The sequence below is a fragment of the Oreochromis aureus genome, linkage group 2, assembly GCF_013358895.1.
Source record: "Oreochromis aureus strain Israel breed Guangdong linkage group 2, ZZ_aureus, whole genome shotgun sequence".
Lineage (NCBI taxonomy): Eukaryota > Metazoa > Chordata > Actinopteri > Cichliformes > Cichlidae > Oreochromis > Oreochromis aureus.
The window spans coordinates 310,667-326,758 of record NC_052943.1 but is presented as its reverse complement, the minus strand read 5'-3'; the positions used below and the strand labels follow the sequence as shown (position 1 = coordinate 326,758).

The 16,092-nt window shown below is 41.1% G+C and overlaps 1 protein-coding gene across 1 annotated transcript; it reads right to left on the bottom strand.

The window, feature by feature from the left end:
* Positions 1 to 2,398: 2,398 nt before the first annotated feature.
* On the bottom strand, positions 2,399 to 13,541 carry igfbp7 (insulin-like growth factor binding protein 7). Its single transcript, XM_031759222.2, has 5 exons — positions 13,079 to 13,541; positions 12,564 to 12,673; positions 4,946 to 5,050; positions 4,745 to 4,871; positions 2,399 to 2,714 (listed from the first exon to the last, which is right to left on the bottom strand). Exons 1-5 carry the CDS (start codon positions 13,497 to 13,499, stop codon positions 2,692 to 2,694), a joined length of 786 nt encoding a protein of 261 aa, XP_031615082.1. The 5' UTR covers positions 13,500 to 13,541; the 3' UTR covers positions 2,399 to 2,691.
* Between the last annotated feature and the right edge of the window lie 2,551 nt (positions 13,542 to 16,092).

Here is a 16,092-nt window from a genome sequence, read left to right as displayed (position 1 = left end):
AAATTTTGGTCTTGATGAACAGCACTGATACTAATCTAAAAAATCAAGTCAAAAAAAGTGGAGATTTTTCTTAATATATATGAATTTTATAGCATTTTGTAAATGTAAACAGGGGGTGGCCATTTTTGGCCACAAACAGTCTGAGAGGGAGTTTTTTTGTTTTTCTGCCACTGCAGAAAAAAACAATGTTGCATAAATGTCATTGATGCTGTTAATTATTGCTATGCATCTAACCTTCATCATGGTTAGCAAATAAATCAGATGGCATGTATTATTTAGAAAAAAAAACTGGGATTTTATGATTTTCTATATTTATGAGTTGTTATGATTATGTGCTCTAACTGGTATTTAAAGGGTTAAATTTCAGAATTTTAATGAAATTTTGATTTTCATGAACAGCCCTGGTGCTAATCTAAAAAATCATGTAAAAAAAACTGGACATTTTTTTTAATATATATGAATTTTATAGCATTTTGTAAATGTAAACAGGGGGTGGCCATTTTTGGCCACGAACAGTCTGAAAGGGAGTTTTTATGTTTTTCTGCCACTGCAGAAAAAAACAATGTTGCATAAATGTCATTGATGCTGTTAATTATTGCTATGCATCTAACCTTCATCATGGTTAGCAAATAAATCAGATGGCATGTATTATTTAGAAAAAAAACTGGGATTTTATGATTTTCTATATTTATGAGTTGTTATGATTATGTGCTCTAACTGGTATTTAAAGGGTTAAATTTCAGAATTTTAATGAAATTTTGATTTTCATGAACAGCCCTGATGCTAATCTAAAAATCATCATGTAAAAAACTGGACATTTTTTTTAATATATATGAATTTTATAGCATTTTGTAAATGTAAACAAGGGTGGCCATTTTTGGCCACGAACAGTCTGAAAGGGAGTTTTTATGTTTTTGCTCTCTCTGCACTAAAATAACAATGCATTATAATCAATGTTGATGTGAATCAATTATATGCCCCAGACTCTACTATTAATAATACAAGAAATTTCAGTAGCAATGCAATTATATAAAATTGCGAGATTTGAGGTTGTCGTCCAGCTGGTGCAGTGGACAAACAAACTGGTGTTTAAAGGGTTAAAAAATAAAAAAGTAATAATTATTTTATATTTATGGAAAGAACTGAAGTTACTTAAAAGCTTTATGCAAAAGAAAATGGCAAAAAACCAAAAATAATAAAAATTACAGACCTAATCTGTAGGTGGCCACTTTTGGCCACGAACAAGCTGAAAGGGTAGTGATTTTGAACAAACCCAGAGGGTTAACCTGATTTTTGTTTCCAAGAAAAATGAGATCCACATATGAGGATATTCGTTTAAAATTTCGATAGAACAGTAGCAGTATAATGTCCTAAGTGGATATCAGGCCCTTGTAGAGCAAAATTGAGTGTTGTGGTCTAAATACCCAAAATGTGATGTCCACATATGTGGACGCCAGGTCCTAGGAGGTTAAAGCTGTTCTGCAGTACTGGAGGTTGATCAGCCTTGAAAGTTGGTGCTACTAATTCCTACAGGTGTTCCAACTTGTCTGGATTACTTCCCCCTCTGTCTGTATGAAGCAGTGTTTGAGCACACGGTGGTGCCGTACCCTCGTCAGCATCAGCTGAACAGTACTGTACTGCAGAAAGCAGTGTGTTGATACAAACATGGCGAGAATAACAGTGGAAGAGACACAGACCATCATAACACTTATAAATGTCGGTCTGTCTAACAGAGAGACTGCAAAGAAAGTCAAGGTGTCAGTGAGTCCAGTTTCCTTCAGCATCCAAAGAGTTAACAGCTGTGATATAGGTGACTCACAGGACAACAGCTTCAAGCAGCTTAATAGTGGTCGTAATAAGCAAGTCTCAGTTTCAGGTGTGAGGAGAAGACTTTGACCTGCAGGTTTGACAGGACGAGCTGCAGCAAGAAAGCCAGACGTCAGAATAAGACAAACAGGCTTGTCTGGGACATGAAACACCACCATTGCACTACTGAAGACTGGAAGGTTTTACGGACTGAGGAATCAAAGTTTGAAATCTACGGTTCATCACGCAGGATCTTTGTACGCCGTTGACTAGGTGAAAGGATCTGCCCCAGGGCCTCCTCTCAGCTGACCTAGGAACAGCTTGATGTTCCACTGGATCAGCTGGGGAGAGGGAGGTCTGGGCTTCTCTGCTTAGCCTGCGGCCACCATGACCCAGCCACAGATAAGCAAAAGAAAATGGATGAATGCGTGTTTGTATTTAATGAAAGTTCACATTGATCACAAGGAATTAGTTGATCGTTCCATTTTTCTCTTTTTATTCTTGAAAATATGTTTTTCTGGGACCTTCACAGTAAAAACATTGATTATTTAACTGAAAGAGTTGAAATATTGATTAGATTCAAACAACACACCAACATTATTATGGTTTATTAAATTGAGGGGGAAAAAAACATGCAGTTTAAGGTTCATATTTAATGTGTAGACTGCAACAAACAAATACACCTGTTTCACCATTTCAAACTTCCGCTGGTGCCCAGAGGAGGAAAAATACTTTAAATGTTACAAATATAACAAAAAATATAACATGTAGAACAAAAGACTGAAGTTTGAAAAAGTCTGATTTAAAACTAAAAACGACTGAAAGGAAACAAATTCAGGTTTTACTGAAAGTTAAAAGTCTGGGATTCCTGAGACGATCAGCTGATCACAGGTCAGCTTCCTTTGTCACTGAAAGAAAACGACATATTTACTTTCAGATATGTTTCTTGTTCAACAAATTATCATTTTAAAATGTCAATAATGTAAAGGCGGTGTCCCAATCTTTTGATATATTGTTTATATACAGTGGTGTGAAAACATGTTTGCTCGTGGGTCTGCTCATGTCAGATCATGAAAGATAACACAAGTAAAAAAGTAAAAACATCATGCATATTCTAAATAAAGGTTTTTGTTCATCTCTGGGAAAAAAATCCAAACCCACGTGTGAAAAAGGTGATCGCCCCACCCCAATTTATAACATAAATTACCCCAAGAGTGGAGCAACGGCACAAAAGATCCCCGAGCAAGATCCAAAACACTGCACGCCTCACTTGCCTTAGTTAAGGTCAGTGCTCATGACTCCACCATAAGAAAGAGACTGGGCAACAATGGCCTGCATGGCAGAGTTCCAAGACAAAAACCACTGCTTAACAAAAGGAACAGAAAGGCTCGTCTCAGTTTTCTAAGAAAACATCTTGATCCCCAACATACTCTGTGCTCTGGCAAGACAAAACTTTTTGGCAGCTGTGTCTTGCAGTTGTTAATGGAGCCATGAATTCTACCAAAACATCTTGAAGTGCACTTGTGTTCTGCAGCAGGATGATGATCCAAAGCACACCAGCAAGTCCATCTTTAAATGGCTTAAGAAAGACAAAATGAAGACTTTGGAGTGGCCTAGTCAAAGTCCTGACCTGAATCTGATTGAGATGCTGTGACATGACCTCAAAAATGCGGGTGATGCTGATTAGAACGATTCTCATAAGATGAGGGGACCAAAATTCCTCCATAGTGTGTAAAAGACTTATTAGCAATTATCACAAACACTTGGGTGGCATATATACATGTATCTATGTATAAATGTAATACATTCAGACATATACACATCATCCCACATACAGCGATTATTAACATTTCTATGTTTTTTAAAAGGGTCCCAATCTTTTGATTTTCCTGTATATTCAGTTCGTTTCATCATCTCCTTGTGAATGTGATGTTATGTTCTCTGTTTGCATTTGTTTGACGTGTCATGTACAACATATGTTGCTCATATGTAACTTAACCATCACCAGTCACTTCTAAATCTGGAATGAAGAATTTAAAAAGTGTCACAGGTCATTTTTATTTTGCTAGTATTAAGAACAGTTATCAGATCCAAGTTCAAAAGTTGGAATTTGGTTATCTAGATTCAACTACATGAAGGAGACAAGCTAACCTCACAACCAAAGGCACTGTTCATTTTCTGTTGTTCATTTTCTAAGTAGACACATCCCAAAAATGTGCTTTTCCTGAGAAAAAGCACAGGACAGCACATTATGAAAGAGCAGTACAGATGGAGGAAGAGGAGGAGATCGTCAGCTTTGTGTGGGCACATTAAAGTTAGTACTAGCCTTACAAAACAAAAAAGCCTGGGCTGCTTCATTATTCGTTTATGTTAGAGACTTTTGGCAACGCTGGATTCTGATGGCTATGCTTTATTTTGTCAGTAAGGTTGCAGTGCTCTCCATCTAGAGCCCACATTCCTGTATGATATATCTGTCATTAGTGAAGAAAAAAAGACTGATCATCAGAATAAGTTGGCAGGAGCCCAGCAGTCCGTAACTGGATGATCTGGGCATGCTTGGAATCATCTCTGGATCATTTTTCTGCTTACTTTGTAATGGGATAAGAAGAGAACAGGCCTCAGGTAATAAAAGCTGGATAATGTCTCTGCAGATGTTTTATTTATCATTTTAAAAGTTTCAGTAACAGGAGCTCTGATTCCACTGCCGCCCTAAAACATGTGTTTCACTGACATGGATAAGTCTGCTTCTTGGACTAGAAACATTTTTCTTCATTTAACAGTTTATAGTTATGGAAGAAGCGGAAGAATCTACACCTGGAAAACTGAGCCGAGTCTGATGGTGTTTTTGAAAGGCTGACAAAGGCTGAGGTAAATCCTCCAGAGACCAAGGTCAGTGATGACCACGGAGGATGTTTCATAAGGTAATTTTAGATGTTACCTTTCCTGGCAGTGAGCTCATTGATGGACTCAACCACGTGAATTGCTCCAACAGCTGAAGCTTCTCCTTTGGCGTTTGTGGCGTGACACTCGTACGATCCTTCTTCTTCTTTGGTCAGAGGCGAGATCTGAAACACAAACACCATGGTCTATTTTGATTGGTCCCACTGCAGCAGTGACATAACGTAGTGTTTGTACTGACCAGCACCCAGCCGGTCACTTCATGCTTCTCCGGTCCTCCTCGAGTCTGGATCGCCAGATTGTCACGGTCTCCAGGAAGAAGCTCCATCTTCTTCCCACTGAGGATCTGAAAGAAGAAACCCATCATTATCATCATCACTCTAATCTTAGAGATCCAACTTCAAATACCTTATTGACTCTGTGACGTCATCACAGAGTTGTCTAACCCCTGTGGTCTTCTAACGGGTTTCTCACTCATACTCTGACTGTGGTGGAGGAACCACCTGACATCCCCACCTGAAGCTGAGACTGATGACTGGACATCCTGCTTCACCACAGCTCTGAGCAGGTCTTAGGTCTTAAGGTCTGTATATTCTCTTCAAACAGGCCGTTACTTGCCACCCTGATAGACACACCTGAACATACCTGAGCCCTTAGTGTACAAGCTGTCAGCTTGTCAGAATCATTTTTTAAGCCCTGATGTCAGGAAAAAATAAAGAAAGTTCATGAAACATGCTGTTATCTCTGAATGCTGCAAATTAACCTATTTATTATATTACTGCCTTGAGGCAGCTGCTGTTGTGATTTGACACAATATAAAGAAAGTTGAATTGAACTCCTTACATGGCCAATCCGGTCTTTAAGTCTGACGTTATTAGCCATGTCTGGGCCCAAACTCCGCTGCAGGTCCCAAAGTCAAACAAACACTGCAGCATCACTGAGAGTTTAAACTGTCTAAATTCTTTCATGTGTAATAAAATGATCAGCATTGCTGCTTTACCAGGTGTAACTATGAAGTTTAACATCCAGGCATCCATGAAAACAGGATTTATGATATTTAACAGAGTTAGAAGTTAGCAGGACGTTAGCTCGCTAGTTTCCACCTAAACAATTCAAACGTACAGCTCTGCTATCACTTCCAGCATAAATGAAGACAGAAAACTAAACAGCAGTGACGCTTGTAGGGTTACTGAAGTTGGGCTAGCTGGTACATAATGATGAGCTACGTGACCCTAGCGACACAGCTACATTAGCATAACATAAACACAGTGAAGCTGGAGGATGAACGCTAACTTTTTTCCACTCGATAAAAGTTAGCGTGAGGGTTCCCGATGGTTAGGGACAAATGCAATCGCATGGCAGGATGCTGTAAACGGACCAAACTTCAGTCAGGAGAACAACTGAGATAATCCATCCACAATACGAGGTTAGTCATTAATATATTGCTGCATGGGCTGGGCTGTAGTTACAGCGTAAGGGTTTAAAAACTGGTTTTTATTACCACTGTTCATTTTACAGCTCAGTTTTTAAACCCTTACGCTGTAACTACAGCCCAGCCCATGCAGCAATATATTAATGACTAACCTCGTATTGTGGATGGATTATCTCAGTTGTTCTCCTGACTGAAGTTTGGTCCGTTTATAATGATTTAAGTTTTGAAAGGCCGACTCTGAGCCTCATAACACGCTAACCAAAAAACTGAATTGTTGTTATCTATCATGCAGCTGACCCATACTCAGACTTTCTCTACGATTTCTCTTTTACTGAAAATAACAGCCTCAACATGGAATTTAATCTATTATTAGACTCAATTGAGTTCACATCCTTGTTCTGACATATGCCACAGAAACTGAACATTTAACTATATTTCTTGAAAACTGTCTTTCGTGATCATTTTTAATAACATTTAAGTTTACAGTAACAGATTACACAGCAGTGGGGAATACATTGCATTACAGTAGCTTCTGAAGGTGCAGTAACAGTTTAAGGATAGAATTCATCCGTGTTATTCTCTCATGTTATTGAAGAATATCATCCACTCCCACAATTCAATTCAATTCAATTTTATTTATATAGCGCCAAATCACAACAAAAGTCGCCTCAAGGCGCTTTATATTGCACAGTAGATCGCACAATAATAAATACAGAGAAAAACCCAACAATCATATGACCCCCTATGAGCAAGCACTTTGGCGACAGTAATAAGGAAAAACTCCCTTTTAACAGGAAGAAACCTCCGGCAGAACCAGGCTCAGGGAGGGGCGGGGCCATCTGCTGTGATTGGTTGGGGTGAAAGAAGGAAAACAGGATGAAAGACATGCTGTGGAAGAGAGACAGAGATTAGTAACAGATATGATTCGATGCAGAGAGGTCTATTAACACATAGTGAGTGAGAAAGGTGACTGGAAAGGAAAAACTCAATGCATCATGGGAATCCCCGGCAGCCTACGTCTATTGCAGCATAACTAAGGGAGGATTCAGAGTCACCTGGTCCAGCCCTAACTATATGCTTTAGCAAAAAGGAAAGTTTTAAGCCTAATCTTGAAAGTAGAGATAGTGTCTGTCTCCTGAATCCAAACTGGAAGCTGGTTCCACAGAAGAGGGGCCTGAAAACTGAAGGCTCTGCCTCCCATTCTACTTTTAAATACTCTAGGAACAGCAAGTAAGCCTGCAGTGTGAGAGCGAAGTGCTCTAATAGGGTGATATGGCACTACAAGGTCATTAAGATAAGATGGGGCCTGATTATTTAAGACCTTGTATGTGAGGAGCAGGATTTTGAATTCAATTCTGGATTTAACAGGAAGCCAAAGAAGGGAAGCCAAAACAGGAGAAATATGCTCTCTCTTTCTAGTCCCTGTCAGGACTCTTGCTGCAGCATTTTGGATCAGCTGAAGGCTTTTCAGCGAGTTTTTAGGACATCCTGATAATAAAGAATTACAGTAGTCCAGCCTGGAAGTAATAAATGCATGAACTAGTTTTTCAGCATCACTCTGAGACAGGATATTTCTAATTTTAGAGATGTTGCGCAAATGGAAGAAAGCAGTCTTACATATTTGTTTAATATGTGCATTGAAGGACATGTCCTGGTCAAAATGACTCAAGGTTCCTCACAGTGTTACTGGAGGCCAAGGTAATGCCATCCAGAGTAAGAATCTGCTTAGATACCATATTTCTAAGATTTTCAGGGCCGAGTACAATAACCTCAGTTTTATCTGAATTAAGAAGCAGAAAGTTAGCGGCCATCCAGGTCTTTATGTCTTTAAGACATTCCTGCAGTTTAACTAATTGGTGTGTGTTATCTGGCTTCATGGATAGATAGAGCTGCGTGTCATCTGCATAGCAGTGAAAACTTATGCTATGTCTTCTAATGATGCTGCCTAGGGGAAGCATGTATAATGTAAATAGAATTGGTCCTAGCACTGAACCCTGTGGAACTCCATAGTTGACCTTAGTGTGTGAAGAGGACTCTCCATTTACATGTACAAATTGGAGTCTATTAGATAGATATGATACAAACCACTGCAGTGCAGTACCTGTAATACCTACAGCATGTTCTAATCGCTCTAATAGGATATTATGGTCAACAGTATCGAACGCAGCACTGAGGTCTAGCAGGACAAGCACAGAGATGAGTCCACTGTCAGAGGCCATAAGAAGATCATTTGTAACCTTCACTAAAGCTGTTTCTGTGCTGTGATGAGCTCTGAAACCTGACTGAAACGCTTCAAATAAGCCATTCCTCTGCAGATGATCTGTTAGCTGTTTGACAACTACTCTTTCAAGGATGTTTGATATGAAAGGAAGGTTGGAGATTGGCCTATAATTAGCTAAGACAGCTGGGTCTAGAGATGCTTTTTAAGTAAAGGTTTAACTACAGCCAGCTTGAAGGCCTGTGGTACATAGCCGATTATTAGAGATAGGTTGATCATATTTAAGATCGAAGAATTAATTAATGGCAGGACTTCTTTGAGCAGTTTTGTAGGAATGGGGTCTAAAAGACACGTTGATGGTTTGGAGGAAGTAATTATTGAAGTTAACTCAGAAAGATCAATTGGAGAAAAAGAGTCTAACTTAACATCAATGGTACTAAAAGTAGCTGTAGATAATATTACATCTGTGGGATGATTATTGGTAATTTTTTCTCTAATGATAAAAATTTTATTTGTGAAGAAATTCATGAAGTCATTACTAGTTAATGTTAAAGGGATTGTTGGCTCAGTAGAGCTGTGACTGTTTGTCAGCCTGGCTACAGTGCTGAAGAGAAACCTGGGGTTGTTCTTATTTTCTTCAATCAGTGACGAATAGTAAGATGTTCTGGCTTTGCGGAGGGCTTTCTTATAAAGCAGCAAACTATTTTTCCAGGCTAAATGATGATCCTCTAAATTTGTGACACGCCATTTCCTCTCCAGCTTATGAGTTATCTGCTTTAGGCTACGTGTTTGAGAATTATACCATGGAGTCAGGTACTTCTGATTTGAGACCTTAGTTTTCACAGGAGCTACAGTATCCAGAGTCGTACGTAGTGAGGAGGTAAAATTATTAACAAGATAATCGACCTCTGTTGGAGTAGCGTTCAGATAGCTGCTCTGCTCTATGTTGGTACAGGGCGTTGAAGATGATAACAGTGGGTGGATTATATTCTTAAACTTAGTTACAGCACTTTCAGAAAGACATCTACTTTGATAAAGTCTACTCTCCACTGCTGTGTAATCAATTATTGTAAATGTAAATGTTATCAGGAAATGATCAGACAGCAGAGGGTTTTCAGGAAACACTGTTAAATGTTCAGTTTCTATGCCATATGTTAGAACAAGATCTAGAGTGTGATTAAAGTGGTGGGTGGGTTCTTTTACATTTTGAGAGAAGCCAATTGAGTCTAATAACAGATTAAATGCGATGTTGAGGCTGTCATTTTTAGCATCTACATGGATGTTAAAATCACCCACAATAATTATTTTATCTGAGCTGAGCACTAAATCGATAAAAGTCTGAGAAATCAGAGAGAAACTCTGTGTAAGGCCCAGGTGGACGATAGATGATAACAAGTAAGACTGGTTTCTGAGTTTTACAGCTGGGTTGGACAAGGCTAAGCATCAGGCTTTCAAATGAATTAAAAGTCTGTCTTGGTCTTTCGTTAATTAATAGGCTGGTGTGAAAATTGCTGCCACACCGCCCCCTCGGCCTGTGCTTCAAGGTTTCTGGTAGTTAGAATGACTCGGGGTGTTGATTCATTTAAACTAACATAATCATCCGGCTGCAACCAGGTTTCTGTAAGGCAGAGTAAATCGATTTGTTGATCAATTATTAAGTCATGTACTAACAGAGACTTGGAGGAGAGAGACCTAATATTTAATAATCCACATTTCACTGTTTTACTCTTTGGTTCAGATGTGGATACTGTATTGTTCTTTCTTTGTGATTTTTATGTTTAAGTTGTTTATTGCTGGTTTTAGTTTGTTTTTGTCTGTTTGGGAGCTGACACAGTCTCTATGGAGATGGGTTTTGGGGGTAGCAGGAGGAGAGAAGCTGCAGAGAGGCGTGTAAGACTGCAACTCTGCTTCCTGGTCCCAACTCTGGATAGTCATATTTTGGGGGTTTAATAAATTGGTCCATATTTCTAGAAATGAGAGCTGCTCCATCCAAAGTGGGATGGATGCCGCCTCTCCTAACAAGACCAGGTTTCCTCCAGAAGGTTTGCCAATTATCTATGAAGCCCACATCGTTTCTGGGACACCACTCAGACAGCCAGCAATTTAAGGAGAACATGCGGCTAAACATGTCACTCCTGGTCTGATTGGGGAGGGACCAGAGAAAACTACAGAGTCCGACATTGTTTTGGCAAAGTTACACACCGATTCAATATTGATTTTAGTGACCTCCGATTGGCGTAACCGGGTGTCATTACTGCCGACGTGAATGATGATCTTACTGTATTTACGCTTACCCTTAGCCAGCAGTTTTAAATTTCCTTCAATGTCGCCTGCTCTGGCCCCTGGAAGACAATTGACTATGGTTGCCGGTGTCTCTAGCTTCACATGTCTGAGAACAGAATCACCAATTACCAGAGTTTGACCCCGGCGGTGTGTGTCGCCGAGTGGGGAAAAACGGTTGAACACATGAACAGGTTGGTGGTGTACCTGGGGCTTCTGTTTAAGACTATGCTTCCTCCTCACCGTCACCCAGCCGCCTCTTTCCCCAGCTGCTTGGGGTCTGCCGGGAACAGCTAGCGGGGCCTGCGCTATCTTCGGCTGCACCAGCTACAGGGGCCTGGCTAGCTACGGGTGAATGAAGGGTGCGGCCGAGTCTCCAATTCAGTAATCCTGGCCTCCAGAGCTGCAAATATGCTACATTTGTTACAGGTATCATTACTGCTAAAGGAGGCCGAGGAGTAACTAAACATCTGACACAATGAGCAGGAAAGTGCAGGAGGGACAGGTGAAGTAGCCATGGTGCTAGCGAGTCGGCTACGAGCTAAGCTAAGCTAGCGAAACAGTACAGACAGTGAGTGAATACTTTGGCTATAAATTAGGTAGTGAGCACACAGAAAGGGTGATTCAGATGAAGCACGTTAAGATTATACTATGAAAAAGGGATGTATCAAAAGATTTCAATTAAATTGCTAAGCAGAAAATCTACTCAGAAACACCACTGTGTTTGAGCAGGAACAGGAAGTGATACTCTACCACAAAGCGAGCGAACACCAAGTGACAGCGCCACCAAGAGGATCCAGATAGCAAATAGGAGGGCAAAGCTACGAGAAACTCACTTAGCAAAGACAACCACAGAGGTTGGTTGTCTTTTAATACTGTTACATCCTCACCAGAAATTGGCAGTAATGCATTACTGTAATCTTTTCCCAAGTAATGAGTAAAGCAAGGGATTACTATTGCAAAAAAGTAATTAGATTACTGTTACTTTCCCATAAGCATGCTGCATTGCTGTGGTACTAACCTGTGATTTTGTTTGTGAGTGTCTCATGACAATGACGTAAGCGCGTGGTAACAGACGTGTGCAGATATGGAGTGCGGGAGAGAGTATGACCATGCAGGGTTTAAAGCATAACAAAAACATTAGCGTCCACTGTTCACTCTGCGTGGGAAGAAAACTTCTTTCTACAGTTGAAAAAATCCCTAAACTTTTGAGTGAGCACGCTGCCACGGGAATGTGACATTCACAGAGAAACCCCCGGATCCCCCCACTGACATGACTGCTGTGGGCAAACCTCCACCCGCCCCACTCCTGCTAAACTGGTGACAATAGATTTAAGAGCTGCTGAGTCTTTGATTTTATTTATTTTCTGCCGCTTTACTTGCATCTATTTCAAAGAGTGAGTGTAAACACAAAATATGATTTTATTTTATATGCTGGAATATGTGTACCCCGCCTCTCGCCCTATGACAGCTGGGATAGGCTCCAGCGCCCCCCGCGACCCTGAAAAGGACAAGCGGAAGCGAATGGATGGATGGATGTTGGAATATGCAGAACATAGGTTTAAGTGTTAAACAATTTCTTCAAGTCAAAGACTGTTGATATAATTAAATTTTTGCTTGGCGTCCCTCTAATAGGTCTGTTCCTTACATTTTAAAGTACCTCAAGGTGACTATTGTTGTTAAGTAGTGATGTAAGCTGCTGTTGGGGGGAAATGTTTAAATCAGGATAATTTCCTGTTTTATGTTTCCAGGTGGAGAACTTTGATTGTTTCTATTGGCAGCAGCAGGAAACAGGAAGTCAGCAGCAAAGAGGAAGGCAAACACTTCTGTGGAGTCACGCCTGAGCCTTTGAGTGTTTCTTTTTATGGAGAAAAACAAAAGACATCTTAAATGTGTGACAAGCTGCTGAGTGATGGCACACAAACTCACCTTCTTCCAGGTTAGCACTGGTGTGGGCACACCCACCACCTCACAGCTCAGGTACACCTGAGAGCCACTCACGTTGTACACCTCACCTGGAGGAGTAACAATGAGTGGAGCTGCAGACAGAGAGAAAAGATGAATGTGGGTGAAACAGGCCCAGACAGGAAGTCCTCAGTGACCTCACAGGAATTCAGTTTGCTCTGAGCACACTCAGTGGGTCTTTTCATGTAGAAAGGAATGTGATGTTTGGGATGGAGGAGGATTATCAGAGGCGACATCAGTCTGCAACTGACAGACTGCCTCATAGTCCGCTGGACCACAGACGGGGAAAGAGACGTTTTGATTTTTTTAACTGCTCTACATTTACATCACAGCAACATATATGTATACGTACATATATATGTACGTCAGCTGCAGGTTATTTCTCCAACTGTATCAAGTCACATATCAGAATAAGTGAACTGTAGGCTACATAGATGAACAAATGCTTCACTGATCTATACCATGACCTGCGACCTCACCTGAACCACAGCGACCTTTGTTCTGCATGTTGACAGGTTCTTTTCCCTCACTCTGGGCTCTCAGGCTTGCAGTTTTCAGTGCACAGGAGTTCCTGTAGGTCACTCCGTTTGTCCCGCAGACCTCGTATTTGCGCTTACAGACACAGACTCCCATCTTGTTCTTCTTGTTCTCGCTGCTTCTCACGCACTCCAGACCGGAGCCACAGCGGCGAGCTGCCGACTGGCGACCTCCGCACAGCTCACCCTCTGCGGCAGCGCAGACAGAGCAGCAGCCACAGGAGTCCACCAGAGAGCCAGCAGCACAGCCCTCCGCTGGAAGAGGAGCACACTGAGCCAGGTCACAAGATCCACATCCCAAAGGGGCAGAGTCCTGGACTGAGAGGACCGGGAGGATCAGACAGAGGAGGCAGAAAGACTTCATGTTTGCGAGCAGCTCTGAGTCAGTCTGAAACTGAGGGGCTGAAACACAGCTGCTTTAAGGGTGGGACTCCGCCTCCACCCACAGCTGATCCCACCCTCAGCCTAGAAACACAGGAAGATAATATGACCCTGTAAAGTAATACTGCATTACTGTACTGTGTACTACTGTACTTTACACTATTTCCATACAGTATTACATGCACAGAGACCTGCCACCTTCAGGAAATTTCTGATGACTCCTTTGTCACGTGATGCGAGCAGAATCATCTGCAGCTCAACGTGACAAAGACCAAAGAACTGATTGTGGACTTCAGGAAGACCAGGAAACTCGTGACCCCCGTTTCAATCCAGGTGGTCGATGTGGACATTGTGGAGGAGTATAAACACCTCAGAGTACACACTGACAATAGGCTGGACGGGGTTAAAAACGCCACTGCACTCTACAGGAACAGCCAGAGTCTCTGAGGTCCTTTAACATCTGTCAGACAATGTTCAGGATTTTCTGTCAGCCTGCTGTGGTCAGTGCTATCCTCTGTGCTGTTGCATGCTGGGACAGCAGGTTGAGGGTCGCAGATGCGACTAAATAAACTGATCACAAGGCCAGTAATGTGGGAATGGAGGCCATCTCTGTACAGCTCCATCAGCACACAGTGCAGTATTTATACTCTTTGCACACGCTCTGCAGTAAATAACAAAGTTTTACATTTTAAAGTAAAATGTGGATCGTATATATCACGTCTGTATTATTCTAGATATTTATAATTGAGACATTTTTATATATTAGAGTTAGTTCTTATTTTATAAACTTTGCATTATAGTGTATTATTATTTAGTTTGGTCTGTTACTGTTCTTATTGACCACATACTTTCCTCAGGGATCATTAAAGTATTCTGATTATTGCAACTGTGCTGTACTCTATGTTACAGTATTACTGTGGGAAGCAGTCTGACTCGAGCATCAAGGAAGGGGGTAGGGTAAGCAGACATTTTGGGTTCCCAGAGACGAGCAATTTACTTACAGTGACCTCCATTATTTGTGAAACTTAACACAACTCAAAAGCACATGGAATCGGTAACACAGCTCACCTCTCCTCCCTCACCTGAATCAAGCAGAGACTGACTATAACTGTGTCCCAATTCCTAGGCTGCATCCTTTGGAGGACGCGTCCTTCGTGGTCTATGTGGGCCGTGTCCTCCGAAAACCGGGTAGGCCTGAAGTGAGCGGCTGTGAAATTAGCCTTGAGATTTGCGTCACCGCTGTCTCGGTGGAGTTTAATAAACTCAGCCGTCTGCTCCTTGGTATCTAAAATATAACAGGACACTGGAGCAAACTCTCGACCATCTCACACTTTGACGTTTTTTGACGTTTATTCAGCTGTGTGAAAATTAGAACTTTAATCTCAGCCAAACCGATTTACTCAGGAACAAATAAAATACTAAAAAAAAAGCCAAACAATATAATTTTTAAGTTATCTGAGTGACTGATATATCATGTTTTACCTGAGTAGCCAAAGACCGCGGGGGTTTGAAAACGGTGTGCCGGGAGTTCGCTGTTCTCTAGTGATGGGAATTCCGGCTCTTTTTGGAGAACCGGCTCTTCAGGTTGTTTTGCTGCTTTAATTAATTTATTATCAACAATAATATAAAATTATGCACAAAATGAATTACTAATGTAAAAAAACAACATGTTTTTATTTATATATGTTTATATATAAATATGCTTTTATTTATTCACTTCACATAAAATGTAAAAAAATCTATTATATAATTAAAAAAACAAATATTTACATTTCAACTTTTAACTGTGTTATGATCCAATGTTGTCAGTGTTTGTTTTATGTGTGACTCCTCCCACCAGAGGATGGCTGTGGGTTTTTTTTCCCCCTTTTCTTTCTTAGGCGGTGGACACCTGGGCGTGTCTGCTGAGTTGTTGGGTGGAGTCTCTGCCTGTCCTGGGATTGGATAATTGGTTGATCACCTCGAGTATTTAACTACCAGATGACAGCCACCTGGCCCCCTCTCTCTTAGCCTCCACCGTCCAACAAAGAACTTGGCCGTTTATCAATGCCCAAGTACGCGAGTACGTACTCGCGTGCTCGGTGAGTACGTACCGCCGAGAACGCACGGGAGTACGTACCCGCCGAGAACGCGAGCACGGACTCGCTGGCCGCTTTCTCAATTCTCAATGCACGCGAGCACGGACTCGTGATTTGTACAGTCGGAACACCAGCGTGCGTGATGATGTCACAGGTCCGGAGTTTTACTGCCGTCCCTCTCTAATGTAACTGTAAGTAACATGTTATGAAGCTTACCTTTAATCACAGCCAAACCGGTTTACTCAGGAACAAATAACACACTGAAATAAACCAAACATTAACATTTAGAAGTGATCTACGTGACTTATATATCATTTTTAACCTCAGTAGTGAAACCTCTATTAATAAAAATAGTGTACATGTACATACGTGTACATACCTTAATAAAAACAAGCAGGTGAGATGTTAGAACGCTTTTATTTCTATTCTAGTGGACACTCAATACTATAGACAGCTGCTGGGGTTTCTTTAACCTCAGTAGTGAGAAGAGCGAGCGGG